Source organism: Tribolium castaneum, chromosome 2 (genome assembly GCF_031307605.1).
Source record: "Tribolium castaneum strain GA2 chromosome 2, icTriCast1.1, whole genome shotgun sequence".
Classification (NCBI taxonomy): domain Eukaryota; kingdom Metazoa; phylum Arthropoda; class Insecta; order Coleoptera; family Tenebrionidae; genus Tribolium; species Tribolium castaneum.
Window position 1 is genome coordinate 1,038,468 of NC_087395.1, and position 22,154 is coordinate 1,060,621.

At 26.4% G+C, this 22,154-nt stretch overlaps 2 protein-coding genes across 3 annotated transcripts in view; one reads left to right on the forward strand and one right to left on the reverse strand.

Annotated features, from left to right (window-relative positions):
* LOC659055 (uncharacterized protein) overlaps positions 1-22,154 on the forward strand; it is a 58,654-nt gene that overhangs the window by 34,639 nt on the left and 1,861 nt on the right. For both annotated transcript variants that reach the window (XM_064354690.1, XM_064354691.1), the window contains exons 4-6: positions 12,578-12,863; positions 12,921-13,080; positions 18,596-18,863. In XM_064354690.1, the coding sequence (XP_064210760.1) occupies positions 12,578-12,863; positions 12,921-13,080; positions 18,596-18,863 (714 nt within the window). The remainder of the gene's footprint in view (positions 1-12,577; positions 12,864-12,920; positions 13,081-18,595; positions 18,864-22,154) is intronic.
* LOC107398952 (uncharacterized) lies at positions 215-5,847 on the reverse strand. The gene is made up of 4 exons (XM_015984532.2): positions 4,380-5,847; positions 2,370-2,477; positions 2,161-2,316; positions 215-2,111 (listed from the first exon to the last, which is right to left on the reverse strand). Exons 1-4 carry the CDS (start codon positions 4,767-4,769, stop codon positions 2,049-2,051), a joined length of 717 nt encoding a protein of 238 aa, XP_015840018.1. The 5' UTR covers positions 4,770-5,847; the 3' UTR covers positions 215-2,048.

Consider the following 22,154-nt stretch of genomic DNA (forward strand, 5'->3'; position numbering starts at 1 on the left):
ATTTAGCCAAACACTGATGATTTTTATTCCTATTTAATTTTTTTAGAACAATTAAAAACAGTATTAGTAGAAACTGTAGTACTTTGAAAAAAGTCGTTTTCTGAAATTTCTTCAAAATCAAATCGATTTTTAACGATTTTTTGATTAAAATAGCTTAATTTTCAACAATTGCTCGTTTTAAAACCAATAAAATTATCGCAAAATAAGCAAAAAAATATATAAATAAAAATCTACTTTATAAGTAATAATAAATTCCAAAACTGGCAAAAAATCAACAAACTTAAAAGATTAAAAAATCTAAAAGAGTTAATAAAAATGAATCGATAAAAGAGTAATACATAACAAAAACGTAGTTATGAAAAATCTAAGAAATATCTAAAGATAATTTTAAAAATAAATAAAACAAAATAAGTACAAAGAGGAAATTTAGTGAATCTAGAAAAAAAAGTGTAGAATAAATGCAAATATAAAATCTAAAATATGAATAATGATAAATTCCAAAATCAAAAAGTAATCAATAAAACTATATGTCTAAAATATAAACAAACAAATATAATGAATAAAAAGAAACATACATAACAGCATAACAAAAAACTGATTAAAAAATTAATAAGAAACAATCTACAATATAAATAATGATAAAATAATTACAAAAATTATCAAAAAAGCAATGATAATAAAAAACTATAAAGTAAACAAACTAAAATAGTTAATAAAAATGAACAGATAAACGCATACACGTAATACGTAATAAAAAACTGAAAGAAAAATGTAAGAAATTTAAAAATAAATAAATTACATTCTAAAGAAAATACTAGAAATGACTTTTTTCGTATTTGCTTCTTCAAATTATGTAGATTTTCAACTATCTAAAAATAATTTTTGAAATAAATAAAACAAAATCAAATAAGTAATAAGAGAAAATTTAGTAAATCTACAAAAAAATCTGATATTACAAAATAAACAAACAAATATGATGAATAAAAAGAAACAGACAAACGCGTAATATATAACAGCATAACAAAAAACTGATTAAAAAATCAATAAATAACAATCTACAATATAAATAATAATAAAATAATTACAAAATTAGTAAAAAAAGAATGACATTAAAAAACTATAAACTAACCAAACTAAAATAATTAATAAAAATGAACAGATGAACAGACCAATAAATTAAAATCTAAAAAACATACCAGAAATAACTTTTTTCGAATTTGCTTCTTCAAAATATGTAGATTTTCAAGTACTTCTCGCTTGAAATAATCTCAAATCAAAATAATTTGGACAAAAACCAAGTTGTTTTGCACTTATTTTATTGTATTAATTGTTTTACGTAGGACGTATTATAGGCTTTTCTCACAAAAATAATAGAGAAAAAATACATATTTAGCAGTTTGGTATAATTTTGAACTTAAACAAAAATTTTAAAAAATAAAAAAGTAATTTACATAGAAGACACTCTTTTTTCAAGTTGTAAATAAACGTAATTCTAGTTTTTCTTACATTCTTCTTCGTTTGTCAAAATTTGTTAATTTTCAACGGTTCCTCGTTTAAAAATCAAACAAATAATAATAATTTCACTCTTACTTCATCAAAATATGTCGGTTTTTAAAAAATTTTTTATTTCAACACAAGCAAAATCAATTTAGTGTTTTTTCTTTTTTTATTTAATTAATTTTTATCTAAAAAAGTTTTCGATTTAAAAATACAGGGTGAGTCTGTAAAAATGTTTTATACTATATCTGATTAACTGCACAGAAATCATCGTTAGAATTAAAATTTTTAATTTTTACATAATCATGTAGATCCTTTTGGAGTATTAGTAAACATTTTTTATGAATTTTTTTACATAAAACAACACTTAAATCTCGGTTGTTCTAAAATGAGATAGTAAATAATATTTTATGCGGCGACTTAACATTAACATTAAAAAAATCTGGAAAATTTCATGAGCTCAAAGAAAATTCTAAGATATTTATTCTATAACTAACAATTTATAAGTAGTTGTCTGCAATTATTATAATTGTAATTGTTTTTCATTATTTTTAAATATTTGACATATTCATATGGTACAAGAGGCAAAACCCGGAATAGATTCCTTTGACAACCTACAACAAAAAATAATTGGAATTAAGTCACTAAAAAAATAAAACTTACACTCGCTCCTAATTGATAATTGAATGAAACATTTTCGGTAATCTTAATTTTCGAAGCCTTCGAAGCCATTGTATAAATATTGAAGTAATATTTCTGATTAGCATTATTCCAACAATACCAATTTGTGTTTCTCAAAGCCGCTATTATTTCCTCATACTAGTAAATGAAGCAATAAAGTCATAATAAAACAAATAAATCAAACAACTTACTGCATTCTCGATGGCTTGACCTTCCTTGTAATAAGCATACAAAATAAAAACCGAACTGAACGTAACGTAATACAAACGAATGTACACAATTAAAGGCATATCTTGTACCTGATAAAAAAATATTAATTGTAACAATAATTATTAGAGTCCAGATTTTTAAAAGGTTAAAAACTTTATTTAGGTTAACATTTTTTATTAATTCCTACAGAAGAAAAAATAAAAACATAATTTTTGCAACAATAACATTTATTACAAAAACAAATAAAATGACATATGTTTTGCAAAAAGTTAAAAATTGCAAAATTCTAGAAGAAAACTAAAAAAAAAGATAGACCTAAATATTGGTCTAATAATAATCAAAATTAAATAAATAGAAAACTTTGACTTTAAAAACATCAACGAGATTAAAAAAATAAATAGCAAAGATAAAAATTTAAGCATTTCTAAAATGACAAATATAATGAACGATAAAGAACGCGTAAAACGTAACAAAAAACTGATTAAGAAAAAAATATTTAAAGATAATAAAAAAATTAAAGAATCTGCAAATAATTAGATGTTACGAAATAGAAAAGTCTAGAAAAAGTGTAGATAACAGTCTACAAGACAAATAATGATATAATAATTACAAAATTAAAAAAAAAACGATATTAAAAAATTAAAAAAACAAATTAAAATTCTGAATAAATAAATGAACATTAAAAGTAAACAAAACAAGAAAGTAAAAAAGTAAACAAATTAAACTAGTTAATAAAAATTAACAATAAAAAAAATAAAAGAAAATACTTAATTGTAAAAAATGTTAAAAGAAAAAATTTAAACAAAAATTTACAAAAACTCAATATTTATGAACTGAAAAAAATTTGAATAAAAGTCTACAATATAAATAATGGTGCATTCCAAGCTTAGCAGAAGATCAACGGAAGTTAAAGATTAAAAAACAAATTATAATTCTTAATAAAATGAACAGATTAAAGTGTAATACATAACAAAAAACTGATTAAGGAAAGTCTAGAAAAAGTATAGAAATAATTTTAAAAATAAATAAAACAAACTCCAAAAAACACTTGTGTAAAATATATAAAAAATTAAAAGAATCTACAAAAAACCTGACTTTATAAAATAACATAAAATTAGAGATTAAAAAACGTTTCAAAAAACATATAAGTAACAATCTACAATCCGAGAAATAATAAATTCTAAAATCCGCAAAGAATCATCGAAATTAACTCGAAAAATTTAATAGTAAAAAAATTCTAGAAGAAAATGTAAATAATAATCTACAACATATATAATGATAAAATAATTACAAAATTAGCAAAAAAGCAACAAAATTAAAAGAAGAAAAAGTAAACAAAATGAACAGATAAACGTGTAATACGTAACAAAAAATAATGAAAGAATAACCTAAAAAATTTGTAGAGATAATTGTAAAAATAAATAAAACAAAATCTAAAGCATACACTATTCAGAAATAATAAAAGCGAAAATTAAGAGAATCTACATAATCTCTGAAAATCTACAATATAAATAATAATAAATACCAAAATATCCAAGCAAAAAAAAATTTAAATTCAAACACTGACTTTCAAAGATGGTAACTTTAACGCTAAGAAACTAAAAAGTTGATAAACAAAAATACTAAAAAACAGCAACATTAAAATATAATAAAAAAATGCAGAACTGCAAAATAAAAACGGAAAAACTAAAAAATTTAGGAAATCAATACGACATATGCTGAAAATAAAAAACTAAAAAGCTAAAATACTGAGAAACTTAAAAACTATGTAATCGAAACACAAAACTATAAGAGTGAATAAAGATTGGACTAAAAATCTAATGTGTTATTTTTTTGAGTTAAAAATTAATAATTTTTTTAAAATACCTATTTCAAATTAGGAAGGTTAAACACAACTATAGAATGTTTTGAACACATTTAGAGTACAAGTCAAAAATAAATTTTTAACAAATGTCTTAAAATCCGGTCTCTAATGAATATTATTAACTTACCGAAGTCACAAACAACAAAATACTGATCATCACAAATCCTCCAGTGATGGCAAACAGAAAAATAAAAATCCCTGAATTCGGTGTCATTCGCTGACCCAAACTCAACAAATCTGTGTGCCTTTTAATACAAAACACCAATCTTTGTCGAATCGTAATTTGATAATTCTTGTTACAATAGAGATAATCGTCGTTAAAATCCTCATAGTTGGAATTGATGTGGTTCAAGTGGTGTAGCAAAAAGTAGATTTGAAAGCGATGATGTTGCAAGATGTAGCAAATCTGAGCACATGGAAAAGGCAGAATCAACGCACACACCACGAATGTGATTCGGAGACAGTAGATGAACATTTGTTGCATTATGAGGATATTTTCTTCCACCCATCCAATCATAAAGTATAGCTCACCGTCACGTTCGGTTGAAATTAGATTTACAATAGTGCCACAGCAACAAACTAGGATCAAAGATAGTTGAAATATTGTTATTCGGAAGGAGATTTTTCGAATGTTGTGATGATATGAAGTTGGGTCAACGTTCGGTTTCCATTGAGGGATGGTTTCTTGGAGCTTGTAGATTATGTTGACAAAGTATAAAACGAATATTATGCACACAATTATCTGAAAATGCAAATTTTTTAACTACAGTATCTAACAACGAACAAAATTTTCAAGATTTAGTAATAAATTAAAAAGTTTGATAACAATTAAAACACAAAACAAAAAACAAAAATAAAGTACTAAAAGAAGAAAAAATTAAAACAAACATATAAAACAACTAGAACAGCATCAACAAGTTTAAAAAAATAAACGAAAATGGTAATTAAAAAAATAAAACACTAGCACAAAAACAAAATATTAATACAAAAAAACAAAAACAAAAGCATCCAAAAATATATAATAGTGGAAAATATAAAACATATTTAAGAGTATTAGGAGAAAAAATACAAAAATAAAGTACTAGTATCTAAAATATACAATACAATATTCTAAAAAAAAAATAGAAAAAGACATACAAAAGAACAAAAAAAAAGAAAATAGATAAACTATAATAAAATTGTTATTAAAAATAAAACATAACCAAAAATGCAAAATAACAACCTAGGTTAAAATTATCTTTTGAAAAATAAAAATATTTTTTTAAATAAGACAAGGATAAAGGAAAAATAGATAGAAATATCTAAAGAAAATTTTAGGGATAAATAAAGCAAAATCCCAAGAAAATACCAGTGAAAAATATAAAAAACAAAGATAAGAAAATTTACTAAAAATTCTGATGGCGTGAATTTTAAAAAATCTAGAAGAATATATAAGCAAGTAACAGTTTACAATATATATAATGATAAAATAATTCCGGAATTAGCAAAAAATCAACGAAATTTAAAAACTAAGAAATAAACAAACTAAAATAGTTAATAAAATAAAGAGATGAATGTGCAATATATAACATAAAACCGATTAAAAAATCTAAAAGATGTCTAGAGATTTCAATAATTAAACAAAAAAAAAGAAACTGTTAAAGAAAACTATAAAAAAAGAAAATTAAAAGAATCTACAAAAATATTTTATGTTGTGGATTTAAAAAATCTAGAATGAAATATTAATAACAATCTACAATACAAATAGTTAACGAAATTAAAAGCCTAAATGGCTACAAAAACTAAAATGTTTAATAAAAAACAATTTTTTTACAAATACAGATAAACAAATAAAAAACAATAAACAGCTTAACGCGCAATGCTTAAGAAAAATCTAAGAAAATCATAAACATATAACTTTAAACATTATTAGAATAAAATCTAAAGTAAATACTAAAAAAATATAAGAAAAAGAAAATTAAGAAAATTAATCTGCACAAAGATCCGATGTTATAAATTAAAAAAATCTAGAAGAAAATTTAAATAACAAACTGCAATATAGAAAATGTTATATTCTAAAATTAGCAAAGAAAACGTTGTTACGTTTGGAAAATCCACCCTGACTTAGAAGGGCGGGTCAGGGTGTAATTTTAATGCCCTTAACGGCGTCAGAGTGAACGGCTGACGTCGGAGCGGCAATGTTCCTGTTCCTTCTGTGATGTCCGCTTTTTTGTCAACCTTACAAAGAAATGTTTTTTCTTCCTTATATGTGGCTCGGTGCGTCCCGCATTCAGTTGTGGGCAAACTTGAATGTCGCAGCCTTTTAGTGCCCACTGTCCTGAAAATGTTTCTGGTTAAAACCGTAGGTTGGTACCTTGATAACTTAGTTGGGAAAATCGTCGGAAATGCTATCCGTTAGGGCCGGATAGCCTCCTTATTTCCTTTTTGCCTGCCCTAGGGGTTCCCATGTGGGCTATGGGGGCCTTAGTTTAATTGCCCATGTCATTGTTTACATTTTCTTATCTGTTTTGAATTTGAATCTAACCTGTAATTGTCAATCTTAGTTACCTTTCTAAACTCCCTAGTTTTCCTCTTATCTTCTGTTTAGCGCGTAAATTTTAAATTTTCGTTTCCGTTTCACTTTTTTTCTGAGTCTCGTTCTTTAAAACTCCGAACGGAAATCGTTCTAGCACTTTTGTCCTAGCTCCGTTGTGGGAGTCATCTCGAGTGATCAGATTTTAGATCATCTCACATTATTGTGGAGATTTGCGGTCATCGAGTGTGAAAATTTAAGTATCGTATGGAGTGATTCGTTGTGAGTGCAGCTTCACTAAGATTTTCGTGGTAAATGCTCGCACCATCGCCGTAGCCGAATAGTCGGATTCGCAGGATAAAACTCTTTTGCTAACGCGAGGAAGCCGCCCAACATCAAAGGCTTCAAATTGGGGGGGAGTAAAACCTTCGAGGGGACCTAACATCCCATCATCTCTCGTTCCGGACGTGGTCCTTCGCCGTTATCACCAAACCCGCCATCTGCGAGGTCAACAGCTACCTCTGAGGGAGCCCCTCATCGAAAAGACGGTCAGGCAAGCCTTTGTTAATTACGGACGCGCCGGAACCCCCTAACCTCGAGCCTTTTTGCTGTCTCGTGTGTTCTCTTTCTTCCAATTTTTTTTTGTTTGATCGCCTCACGATCAAAGGTAATATTGCTGATCTCATTTTGTAATTTAATATATATAATTTCGTTGTAAATCGTCTCTGGACATATCGGTTGGTAGATTCGGTTATTAATTTTGCGCTTATCGATATCAGTCACAAAACATAGATCTATGAGTTTGCGGCCGACAAAGAATAATATTCCGAGCACGTGATCGGTATAAGAGAATCACTTTTCTCCTGTCTACTTGTCCAGCGTAGATAGAATAGTATTTTTTTATTTCTTTAATAATTTTTAATTTCCTACATTTTTTTAAATCTTTGTTATATAATATTTTAATCCATTAAAATTTAATTTCGGGGAAACCCCTTTTTCTTTCCTTTCTTTTTTTTTCCCTCTAGTTGGGGTTATACAACTAGTGGCGCCCAATAACTTCGGTTTATAGTTCTTTGTGATCACCCACGCCCAACACCCAGAGCCGGCTGACACCAACTTGTGTTACTTAGGTAACAACGTGCTCAAGAAAAATCAAGAATTATATAAAAATAATTCTAAAAATAAATAAAATAAAATCTAAAAAAATACTAGTAAAAAATAAAAAATAAGAAAAATTTACGAAAAAAATCGTATCTAAATAATCCACAATGTAATTAATAACAAATTTTAAAATCAGCATAAAAACAGCTTAATAAAAATAGATAGCTAACAAAAAAAAAGCATAATAAGAGACTCTATTACAAGAAATTCAAAATATGTCGTAGAAAAGTACAAAAAAAGTTCAGTGAAATAAGGAAAACAATATTGCTTTTGTATTTTTTGTTGTTATCCTATCATTATTTTTGATTAAATTTACTGAAATGTTATGTCGATTGATGCAAAAATGTAAACATACAAAGATTAATAATAATTCATACAATTAAAACAAGAAATCCATAAAAACATAAATAATAAAAATTTGAAAAAAGAGCTAATTTTAAGACAAAAAAAATAATTAAAACAATACAACAAACTAAAATGGTTAATAAAAATAATAAAAGTAGCAAAAAAACATTGTGGAGAACGATAATTCAAAACTTATTTCTAAGAAATAAATAATTTCTAAGCAAATTACCAAACAACCTAAAAACAAGACGAAATAAAAACACGAAAAAAGTGGAAAACCTAAAACGTAATTGAAAAATACAAGACTTTAAAATTTAGTGCTAAACCGAAAATTTAGGAACAAAAAAAGGAAAGAATGTAAAGATTAATAATTAATATAATGGTTAATCAAAAAAAAAGTATTAAAACAAATTTTAAAATACTAGAAAAAAAATAAAAATAAATCGTAACAACCAACCCAAAAGATGATTTATAAAAAATTAGCAAATAAGCGTAAAATTTAAGACATCAACGAAGTTAAGAAAATACACAAACTAAAATTAATAGAAAATAAAAAATACTAAAACCCTAGAGAAAATATTAGAAACTATTTAAAAAAGAAACTCAAGCAATATTATAATAAAAAATCAAAATTACGTACATTTAAAAAATCTAGAAAACTTAAAGAACTTGGATAAAAGATATAACGGATGTAAACGTCCAAAGTTTAATTAAAAAATTCTAAAAAAGAAAGTAAAATATATTAAAAGAATCCAAAAAATTATAAAAAAAATAAAAACTCCCTTTTATAGCACATTTTATCAGATTAAATTTTGTTCATAGCTATTTTTTCGAAAATATAACTATTGTTACTTACATAAAACTGGATAAAATAAAAAGGCGCAAATTTGAGAAACGTAGCCCCATCGAAGTAATGCAGTGTGTAGTAGCCTTGTACCATAATTGTGCCACAAATACACACAAATATAACTTTAAGTACAAAATCGACGAAAACATTTTGGAAAATGTCAATGGCACAGAAACGAAGGATCCGCAACGGATCATCTGTAAAAAAAAATAATTAAATAAAAAAATTTTGGAACGAGCTAAACCTTCAATTATGTTTTCTTCTACAAACTGCATGTCTTATGCTTTTATTCCTATACAGAAACAAACTGTTTCTCATTCATTCTAACAACAGTTTGTGCTTTTGATATTGAAAACAAGTAATTGCCAAAGTTCGAAGCTGTTTATCAGATAAATAATAATGTCCATGTTTTCCTAAACTTTTCATTAACACACTTGTTGGTGATTGACCTAGGTTTTTCGACAATCTTTAATATTAATGCAAAGAAGTGAAACTTTTTTATAGCAGGTGGTAAATGGAAGGAAGGAAAAAAAGCAATTTTTGAAACAATGTTTTTTTTTAATTTTTTTCTTTAATTTATTTCTTATGAAAGTAAAATGAAGAAACTAATCAAGTCTATACAGAATTTGATTCAGATTGAACATTTTTTGACGCTTATTTTTAGTCCGTTTAGATTAATAAATTTATAATTATAATTTACTCAATATTTCTGGCTGATTTCTAATTTCGAAAGACATAGGGCACTAATATTTAAATATTGAATACAAGATTCAAGAAGGCTAGATTTCATGATGAATTTTTCAGATTTTTTTGTAAGTTATCTAAATTCTAGCGAATAATTTCCACCGTGATCAAAATATTTGAATACTTAATCCGGTTTTCTTTAATTTTGACCCTAAGGAGTTATAATTCCTCATGATACCTTACATTTTTTTACTATTCTGAAAATTTCTTTTCAATTTCAAGTTTTGTAATTAAATTATCCATTTCATTTCATCACATAATTCAGATGTTTTACCTGATTTTCTCAATATTACATTCTTTTTTCCCGTAAGGTAAATAATTTAGTTCGGACTTTTTTACACTTTGTCACAATCAAGTAACTTTCCTGATTTCCTTAAAACTTTTTTTCAATCTCAAGACTGATTTTTCGTGAGCCAAGTGTTTTTTCAAGCTGTTTTTTAATTTTATTACAACTTAGATATTTTTCTTGATTACTCATAATCTCATTCTGATTTTTTCATATTTTTTGTTTCTTCAAGATTTACTCAAATTATTAAAACTAATTTCTTGCGATCACAATCACAACTAAGTTTCTTTCCAGATTTCTTTTTTATGATTTCTACCTGACTTTTTCTGATAACTCAAGTTTTCTTTTGTATCTCAAGACTGATTTTTTCCAAGCCAAGTGTTTATTCTTGCTGTCTTCCCATTTTATCAACTTTTAAACATTTCCCTTAATTACCTCAAAATCTCATTCTGTTATTTTTGATACTTTGTTTATTTCTTCGAAATTTACTCAGATTTTTAAAATCAAACTTTTTTTCAATCTGAAGACTGATTTTTCGTGAGCTAAATGTTTATTCTTGCAATCTTTTAATTTTATAACAATTTGGATCTTTTTCTTGATTACTCAAAATCTCATTCTGATTTTTTCATATTTTTTATTTTTTCAAGATTTACTCAAATTTTTAAAACTAATTTCTTGCGATCACAGTCACAACTAAGTTTCTTTCCAGATTTCTTTTTTAATTTTTTATGATTTCTACCTGACTTTTTCTGATAACTCAAGTTTTCTTTTGAATCTCAAGACTGATTTTTTCCAAGCCAAGTGTTTATTCTTGCTGTCTTCCGATTTTATCAACTTTTAAACATTTCCCTTAATTACCTCAAAATCTCATTCTGTTATTATTGATATTTTGTTTATTTCTTCGAAATTTACTCAGATTTTTAAAATCAAACTTTTTTTCAATCTCAAGACTGATTTTTAGTGAGCCAAGTGTTTATTCTTGCAATCTTTTAATTTTATAACAATTTGGATCTTTTTCTTGATTACTCAAAATCTCATTCTGATTTTTTCATATTTTTTATTTTTTCAAGATTTACTCAAATTTTTAAAACTAATTTCTTGCGATCACAATCACAACTAAGTTTCTTTTCAGATTTCTTTTTTAATATTTTATGATTTGTTACTGATTTTTTCTGATATCTCAAGTTTTCTTTTGAATCTCAAGACTGATTTTTTCCAAGCCAAGTGCTTATCCTTGCTGTCTTCTGATTTTATGACAATTTAAATATTTTCCATAATTACCTCAAGATTTCATTCTGATTTTTTTATAATTTTTTTGATTTTTGCAATGTTTATTAAAATTTTTAAAACAGATTTTTTGTGACCTCAATCAGAACTAAGTTTCTTTTCCGATTTCCTTTTCAATTTTTTCATGTTTTCTTCCTGATTTTTTCTGATTTCTTTTCAATCTCAAGACTGATTTTTCGGAAGCCAAGTGTTTATTCTAGCTGTTTTTAATTTGCTCACAATTTAATTTTTTTTGAGAAACTTTAATGATTCCTCGTGTTCCCAATCATAACTAAGTTACTTTTTCCATTTCCTTCAATTTTTTCATAATCTCCCCCTGATTTTTGTTGATATCTTAAGATTTCTTTTCGATCTCGTGACTGATTTCCCCTAATACAAGTATTTATTCAATACATCTGTAAATTTTATTATAATTTAAGTATTTTATCTGATTTCATCAATTTTTTTTTATTTTGTCACAACTTAAGTTATCTTTTCTGAATAATCCTAACTCAATTTAAAAATTAATTATAATAATAATTATTATTATTCTTATTGTTTTTTCCTTTAATTATTTAAAGATATAAAGATATAACTAAAGTCAATAAATACTTGTAGATTTTCAGAACTGAAACATGACGCTGCAAATAATCTTTAGAAAAAGAAACTCAACTCCAGCTAGTCTACAATAAAAACTAGTTTTTACGTTTTCCTTTTAGTCCAAAGTAAATTCTATCCCACGCTATAATTCGCAAAAGCAGTGCAAACACTGCAGACATACCTGAAAATATTTGCGTCATTTAGGTTTTTATCACCACCACAGTGGAAACAGCCACGGTTATAAAACAAATGGACAATTGCAATTAAAATAGTCATTAGATGAATATTTTCCTGGCGTACCTAAGTATTCGAAAGAAAACCAAAAAGATGAGCACATCATTACGAAAACGAATTAGCTCATTAACGATTATTATTCGTGTTGACGAACAAAATAAGTCAATAACGATTTCAATTTTCTGTGTTTTTTTTTATTAAAATTTATTAAGATTAAAAAGCATTTTCTTGAAGAATCGTTTTTTTTGTGTAAAAGAAGGAAACACACCCCTTTTACCTTTAACCCCAAACATAAAACTTCCATCATCTGACGCCTCTTTTTTGTTCCAGTTCTCTCTTCTGGAGGTATCTCTGAACCGACCGCACTTCTGACCAACACAACGGTCTCAAACCTAACGTCATTGTTATCCGCCGAAACCGTGGTTACATCCTTGCAGGATGAAAGACCAAATGATTTATGTGGCGCCAATTTCTGTCCAGGAACAGTAACCGAAGTGGCAAACCCTAATCTGCACCCTCCTGAAACATCAAAAATTCATCTAATCACTGGAATTTATTTGGCTTGTATGGTTGGTGCCTGTCTAGTTGTGGCGATTTTTGTTGATCCGATGAATAGGTAAAGTGTGTTTTTAATAATTATGTTCATGTTTATTTAATATTTATTTTTTTGTAGATATGGAAAAGGGCGCAAAGGCAGTGGGAGTGGGCTCTCTGGTATTAAATTGTTGGCAGTTACTTTAAAACAACTTGCTCATCCTTATCAAATTTTAATACTTCCAATTACAATGTTTATTGGGGCTGAACAAGCTTTCATTGCTGCCGACTTCAATTCGGTAAGATTGCCATTTTAAAAATTATTTTCTTTTTACAAGAATTTTTTTTAATTTCTCCTGTTTCCTTGATTTCACATAATTCATCCTGATTAGTGATTTTTCCTGATTTCGTCTAATTTCTCCCAACTTAAATATTTTCTCCAGATTTCTCTTAATTGTGCCATAATTGAGTTGTTTTTCTTGCTTTCCTCATATTTATATTTTATTTTGTAACATCTTACAGATTTATCCTTACTTTTTCATGATTTCCTTTTGACTATTTCCCGCATTATTTCTCTGCTTGTTAAGATTGATTTCTTTTAATTCTGTTACATTTTCGAAAATTCTGCTAATTTCCTCTGATTGCTTCGTGTTTCCCCTAATTCTTGAAAACAATTTCTCTATATTTTATCTCCAGAATTTCTCAATTATCTTATAATTTCGTTATTACTCCCAACATTTTTTCTTCAAATTTTTTCTCCTGATGCAGTTATTTAATTTAATATTTTCAAAATTCAGGATCCTTCAGGATTTTCCCCGATTATCATATTACTTCTCAAATTTCTTTAAAATATTTCCTATTGCTTGACAATGATTTTCCGTGATCAAAATATCTATGTACTCTTAATTTATATCTCGTTTCTATTACTCTTTAGTAATTTAAATTAGCACATTTCTTTTTGGTTTCTTCAGATTCCTTGATGATTTCCTGTAACTTTATTTTCGCAGCTATTTCAGTAGCTCGTAAATTTTTAATTTTTTAATATTATTTTATTTATATTTCTATTCTATTTCTATTCTATTTCTATTCTATTTCTATTCTATTTCTATTCTATTTCTATTCTATTTCTATTCTATTTCTATTCTATTTCTATTCTATTTCTATTCTATTTCTATTCTATTTCTATTCTATTTCTATTCTATTTCTATTCTATTTCTATTCTATTTCTATTTTATTTCTATTCTATTTCTATTTTATTTCTATTCTATTTCTATTCTATTTCTATTCTATTTCTATTCTATTTCTATTCTATTTCTATTCTATTTCTATTCTATTTCTATTCTATTTCTATTCTATTTCTATTCTATTTCTATTCTATTTCTATTCTATTTCTATTCTATTTCTATTCTATTTCTATTCTATTTCTATTCTATTTCTATTCTATTTTAACTTTGGAAAATGATTTCCCTGAAGTTTAATATAATTTTCCTTCTAATTTCATCAGGAATCAATACCCTTGATTTATTTTTGGCAAAATCTATGCCTAAATCATTCCAGGTTTTCTCCGATTTCCTTAAGATTTCTCATAGTTATTAAGTACGATTTCTCATGATTTGATTACCTATTTCCTTTAAAGTACTCCTGATTTTGTCTCAACTTACAAATTCCTTCTTATTTCTTCCTGATTATTTCTCGCACTATTTTTAAGATGCTTGAGATTAATTTGTTTTAATTCTTTCACAGTTTAGCGCATTTTTAGAATTTTTCATAATTTCCTTCTAATTTTCGCAAATTCTTGAAGATGATTTTCCTACAGACAATAGTCAATTGTCAATTACCTCTAATTTTCTTAAAATGTTCTATAATTCTTGAAAAAGATCTCTTATGAACTACATATATCTTTAATCCTTATTTCATTTGTTTTAATTATTGTAACAATTTACAAATCTTTCCTGATTTTCTCATCATTTCCTCGTGATTATTTCACGTATTATTTTTCAGATTTTTTAGGATTAATTTCTTTAATTTATGATTTCGTTATAATTTCTTCTGCAAATAATCAGCTTTTCTTCAGACTCCTCTCAAGATCCTAGTCATTTTTCTTCTAATTTCTTCTTTTATCAAATTACTGAAAACGATTTCCCTTGATCTACCTATTCATTTAATCTAGTTTTCTCTTAATTCTACCAAAATTTAGACCTAGATTTTTGGAATTTTTTTCTGATTTTGCTTGATTCTTGCTTTATTACTCGAATTTCTTTAGGATTTTTCATATTAGATTCTCTAATTTCTTTATTATTCCCTTAAAAGTTTTCCTAATTTCTAAAAAAGGTCTTTTATCACCTAAATCCTTACTTCACACAAATTGTGTCATATATATTTTACCATGATTTTTTCTGATTTCTTTATGATTGCCCTTGTTCTACAGCATCTCTCCTCCTCTCCATTTAGACATAATGTAATAATTTCTTCTTCTAATTTCCTCAAAAGTTCCTCCAAATTTTGAAAATGGTCTTCCTTGAATTATTCCATTATTATAATTATTCTAGACGTCTCTTAATTTTGGCCGTAATCGCCTATAAATCTTTCCAAATTTGTTCTGATTTTCTCCTAAATTCTAAAAACGATTCCCATAATCTGAGTATTTATCCCAAATTTTTTTTTAATTTTGTCACAATAATTTTGCTATTTTCCAAATTACTCCATAACTTTCTCTTGATTTCGTCTAACATTTTCATTATTTCCCCCGATTTTTCCTGATTTCTTCAAAATTATTTGAAAATAATATCCCAAGATCCAAATGTTTACTTTTGACTAATTTTCCTACATTTCCAAATTTCTTCCAATTTTTTTTAATAATCATCAACAATAATAATAATAATAATAATAATGTTTATTAACGGCCACGCCAAGTACAAGTGATATATAAAATACAAAGATAAATACAAACACAGATAGGTACAATACAGTTAATATAAAATAAAGTGTTAATTATTAAAAGAGCTAAGTTCACTATGTTCAATAACAGTTTTTAAATCTTTTAGAAATCTATTTTTAGGTAAACCTATAAAATCTAATTTACCAGAAAGTACGTTGCATGTTTTAGACAGCCTAGAAGATACAAAATTTTTCCCATAATTGGTACGGTGGTAAGGCACTACAAGCATTCTAGGCTCTCTAACGTTACAAACGGGTATATTTATTGAAAATAGCGGAAGAATAGGATTACAATTTACATTACTAGACAATATACGATATACGAACGACGCGTCATAAAATATTCTACGAGAAGATAGTAAGGATAGTCCTAAATAACTTAAAATGTTTATATAATTATTTTTGTCATAAAATATGTTAAATTTGTAACATACAAATCTAACAAATTTTTTCTGAACATTTTCAATTCGATTAATATGAACATTATAACAAGGTTGCCAAATAATTGTGCAGTATTCCAAAATTGGACGAACATGACAATTATATAATAACATTACAACACGCAAACTTGAAAAATCAGAGCACTGTCTTATTATAAATCCTAATGTTTTGTTTGCTTTCGACAAAATGTGGTTAACGTGATAGTCAAAACTTAACTGGCTGTCTACAATAACTCCTAAATCGCGAATATGAGTGACACATTCAAGTTGATTGCCTGATATAAAGTACGATGGTAGATTGTAATATAATTTTCTAGAAAATCTTAGTGATTTACATTTATTTATGTTCAGTTCTAAAAAATTTTTTTACACCACATACAAAAACTATTTAAATCACGTTGTAATATATCACAGTCGTTTGGATTTATAATAACTTTAAAAATCTTTACATCGTCGGCAAAAAGAAGGATTTCAGAGCTTTCGATCGCTGTTTTGACATCATTTATATATAGAGAAAAAAGAATAGGGCCTAAATGTGACCCCTGAGGCACACCTGTGGATGGGTGAATTGCGCGAGACTTAACACCATTTATAGTTACATACTGTACACGATTAGATAAAAAAGAATAAATCCAACTAAGGACTGGATCCCCAAAACCTAAATTATCTAATTTTGATATTAATAACTCAATGGAAATGCGATCCAAAGGTTTTGACATATCAGTATATATACAATCAATTTGGAATCCATTTTCAAGATTTGACGTTATATATTCAGTAAACAGAAAAAGATTGGTCATCGTAGAGCGACCCTTGAAAAAACCATGTTGTTCTTCAATAACAGATTGTTTTACAGAAAATGATATAATGTCAGCCATAATGGAGTCAAAAACTTTTGATATATACGATGGGGTACATATCGGTCTATAGTTGGAAATATTTACACGACTACCATTTTTAAAGACAGGTCTGATATATGAGATTTTCCAAATATCCGGAAATTGAGACTGATCAAGAGATTTATTGAACAGCATTTGTAATGGCAATGTCAATTCATAAGCACAATTTTTTAAAAACATTTGAGATATACCATCAGGGCCGGTTGTATAGTTGTCATCTAGATGTATCAATTTTGAAAAAATAACATCAGCAGAAATTTCAACGCTATTTAAAAATACAGCATTTTGATCATTTTTAGAAAAATTTAAATCAGATAACTTCGGTTGATCAAGATATACAGATTCAAAATGATGGGCAAAAAGGTTTACAATACCATTAGGAGAATCACATGAATTTTCATTTAGCGACATTTTTTTAGGATAACCCTGTACAGTATTTTTAGATTTAACATATGACCAAAATGCTCTACTGTTAGTTATAATATTATGTTCTACCTGATTAAGGAATTGTTTTTTACAGTTCTTTGTAGCATTTTTACATTTATCTCTCAGTACACAAAATTGTTCATAATCACTTAACAGACTACTACGCTTATATTTTTTGTGAGCAATTCTCTTCTTTACAATTAAAGATCTTGTTGATTTGTTAATCCAGGAAGGAAAATTTTTAGACGCATTTTTACATTTGATCGTAATAAAGTTATCTAGGATATAATAAATGTGAGAATAAAAATATTCTACAGAGTTATTGATATCAACAAAATTATCTAAAACAGACCAATCAATAGAAGATAAATAACTTTTAATAACATCATATGGTGCATTCTTATAATCTAAATAAAAAATATCAATTTCTGGTTGTATATCAGGTACAATAATATCACAGATATTAACACATAAAGGTGGATGATGTTTATCAATAGCAGGAATGGGTTCAACATTACTTACTAAAAGCCTATTATTACAAAATGTCAAATCCAAAAAAGTACCATTATCGTTTGCAATATTATTATATTGAAAAAGACCGAAGTATAAATTTTATTAATATCTTTTTAAAATTTCTTCTGCTCATATTGCTTTAAAATTGTAATTTTATTGAAAATTTGTGTTATAAAAAGAAAAACAATATTATTTATATAAGAGAATAATTAATAATGTGATAAATTAATATTAAAATAAAACAAACATATTTGTAATCTTTTCATTTAATATAAAATTGAATTAAATAATGATAATCCCAGCTTCCACTTTTCAACCAGAAATATGAAAAAACCGCACCGATTTATGAATATTTTTCCCCCATTTTCTCTTAATCCTGAAATTAATTCATTCCGAAGTAAGGGCAGTTATTTACGTCACGCCATCATGTGTGTGTGTAGGACCTAGAAAGATAATAAAATGCGGAAGAGGCAGGCGTAGGTTGATATAAAAAACGATTTTTTGTTGTAGTCGGGACATCCCCGAAATTATAGCTAGACGCGATCACATAAATTTCTCCCATGTAACCTAATCCTTATTTGGGCTATTTAATGTTCCAGGCCTACGTTTCCTGCGGCTGGGGAATCAGCAACATTGGCTTCGTGATGATCTGTTTCGGCATTTGTAACGGAATTGCCGCCATCTTTATCGGAAATTTGATCAAAATAACCGGAAGGAGTCCTGTCATATGTTTTGCCTTGTCTCTACATGTGGCGCTTATTGTGACTCTGCTTGTTTGGCAACCGGCTTATTCGAATAAACTGGTTTATTTTGCCATTGCTGCCTTGTGGGGGATTTGTGATGCCGTCTGGCTTGTGCAAATCAACTGTGAGTATTTTTTATCAAGAAGAAAATATTTAAAAAATGTATTCCAAAAAATTCATTTCTTTAGTTCTTTATTTTGTAACAATTTAGCTTCTTAAACTTATTTTTTTTTAGCTTCTTAAAAATCATTTCCCATAATTTAAATAATTACCTACTATAGATGTCTTTTGCAAAAAGTAAATTTTTTCGCTTATTTCCTCAAGAGTTTGCTGTTGTTTCCTTGGCCTAAGAATTATTTATTCCATGTTTCCTTTAATTTTATTAAAATGTAGTTATTTTTACGCTTTCTTCATTCCTCGCGATTTCTTTTAATCTCGTCAAGATTTACTCTAATCCAAAAAACTACTGCTACGTGTAATTAATCAAAATTTTTCAATTTTTTCGCAACATAGCTATTTCTGATTTCAAGATTTCGTATGATTTTGTTTGAAAGTTTGTTCTTAAAAAATATTTCAATTTTTGTTATAATTTATCAACTTTCCTAATTTCCTCTTCATTTTTAATGATTTCTACTGATTTTATTAGTAAAGTTATTTTTTATAATTTATACCCCCAGATGTCACATTTAATTATTTGACGTGATTTTCTCATGATTTCTTTAAAATTTTACCGAATTCAAATAAGATTCCTTGTCACCAAAGTATACCTATATTATATTCACTGCAGAGTATTTCTAAATTTTGTCATTATTTACCTATTTCTCCTAATTTCTGACAAATTTTATAAATCTCGGAATGATTTCCTCGACATCTTAAGAATAATTTTACTTTCTTTAAATAATTACTAAAGATAATTGCTTTTAATTTTGAAAGAAATTTTTCCTGATTTCATATGAATTTCCTTTAATATTCTAAGAATTTTTTAAAAGTTTTGAACGTTCCTTTTATCTTTATCACAATATTTTCTGATCTCCTCATGATTTCCCGTAATCAAAGTATTTGTTTTAAATTTTTCAGTTTTGTCATAATTTATCTTTTGTAGCAGATTAGTTATTTTCTAATCTTTAGTGATTTCTAGACATTTCTTTAAAATCTCTCCAAATTAAAAAACGATTTCCCGTGATTGATATACTTATTACAATTTTTGCAACAGTTTAATAATATAATACGTGTAATAAAATAATAATTTCGCTTTTTTGTCATAATTTGACAATACTTTCCTGATTTCCTCTTAAAAGCCAGTAATTTCAATTGATTTCTTCAATAAAACTAAAAAATAATGTACCATAACTAAAATAGTTGCTGTTAGTTGTTTTTGCAACAATAATAGTTTATTCCTCCAGATTTCTTAAACTATTTAATTATTTTTCGTTAATTCCTGATGATTTCGTTAAGATTTTACCTAAATCACATAAGATTGTCTGTTATCAAAGTATAAATTCACCAAAATTTCACAATTTTGTCACTATTTACCTACTTCTACTGATTTTTTAAAGATTTCCTCGAATTCTTATTAGTAATTTTGGATTATTTGAATAAATACTAAGGTTTCCTCCTGATGTTGAAAGAAGATAGTTATTTTCTCCGATTTCCTAACAATTTCCTTTAACTTTCTTAAAAGTTATCCTAATTTTTGAAAATTCTTGTCCCTTAACTTAACACTTACAATAGATTTCTGTTAACTTTATCACATTTTCATTTTATTTATTAATTTTAATTAATTAAGTATATTCCCGATTTAATCATAAAATTTTTTCATCAAAATATTTATTTCACAATTTAGCTACTTCTGATTTAAAAATCTCAAATTACTTCCCATGATTTTTTGGAACAAGTTATTTGTTTTTTATAATTCTTTAAAATAATTTCTCTTTTTTTGTTATAAATTGCTTACTTTCCTGATTTCCTCTTAAGTGCCAGTGATTTCTACTGATTTCTTCAATAAAACTAAAAAATGATTTCCCAACTAAAATAGTTACTATTTCCCTTAATGTTGTTACAATTTAGTTATTTTTTATAATTTATTCCTCTAGATTATTTTTCATGATTTCGTCATGTAGAGTTAAGATTTTATTTAATTCAGATAAGATTGTCATCAAAGTATATATTCAATCTAGATTTTTCAATTTTGTCATACTGGGCTGGGTTATTCCCCTAATTTCCTAAGGATTTTCTCGAATTCTTAAAAACAATTTGCCATGATTTTAATAATTACCTACCAAAGATTTCTCTTAATGCTGAGAGAAGTTACTTGTATTTATTTTGATTTCCTGTCGATTTTTTAAAATTATTTTCCATTATCATTTACTGTAAATTTTTCTTAACTTTATCACAATTAAGTTTTCCGTGATCACAGATTTTTCATAATTTCTCTTTTGTAACTCTTTTTTTTCTTTTGTACCAGTTTAGTTATTTTTTTATAATTCTTATAAATAAGTTCTCTAAATTTTTAATTATTTGCCACAATGTTCTTTGTTCCTTTAATTTTATTACAATTAAGTTATTTTTTATGATTTTTAAATTTTAGATATTTCTTCTAATTTCCTCGTAATCTTCAGTGATTTTCACTGATTTCTTCAAAACTTTCCCAAACTGTTAAAACTGATTTAGTTTAGTTATTCTTTCTGATTTTCTCATTATTTCTTGTGATTTCTCTAAGGTTTTACGTAATTTCAGAAAATTTATTTGCGTCATCAAATAATTTATTCTAGATTTCTCATTATCAGAATTTATCTGCTTTCCCTAGTTCCTCTTAATTTCCAAAAAACGATATAAAAAATATTTCTCGTAAATTAATTACTAGAGATTTCTGTTAATTTTATAAGAAGTTGGTTATGTTTATAATTTTCTCCAGATTTCTCTTTTATCAAAGAATTTTTCCCTAGAAACTGATTTTCCTGCACAAAATATTTCTCATCTCTGTCAGAATTTCAATCCTCATTTTTAATGATTTTTAGAATACTTTAGAAACTAAAAGACTAAACTATTTTTTCGATTAAATCCGGTGCCGCTCCGGGCAACGGTTCCGGCTACAGAAGCGATGAAAGTTTTACACAAAAAAAATTCATAAAAAAAACTAAAAGTCGCAGAGCAATGTGGTTTGTTCCATTGAATTCTACGGCTCATTTTACATATTATATCAATTTTTCACAAGAATTAAAAATTTTTAATTTTTTTGCCTAATACTTTTTCAACAAAAAAATTCATAACTCAAAAACTAAAAGTCGTAGAGCGATGCGGTTTGTTCCAGTGAATTCAGCGGCTCATTTTCTGTATTATAGTACCAACTTTTCACGAGATTTAAAATTTTGAATTTTTTTTGCTAAAACTTCCTGAGTTACTTACCTTCAAAAAA

Coding starts and splice junctions, on each gene's coding strand:
- LOC107398952 (XM_015984532.2), bottom strand. CDS start 4,769: ATGATTGGATGGGTGGAAGAAAATATCCTCATAATGCAACAAATGTTC. Junction 2,478..4,379: donor TTTTGTTGTTTGTGACTTCG/GTAAGTTAATAA, acceptor TTTTTTTATCAG/GTACAAGATATGCCTTTAAT. Junction 2,317..2,369: donor GTCAAGCCATCGAGAATGCA/GTAAGTTGTTTG, acceptor TTCATTTACTAG/TATGAGGAAATAATAGCGGC.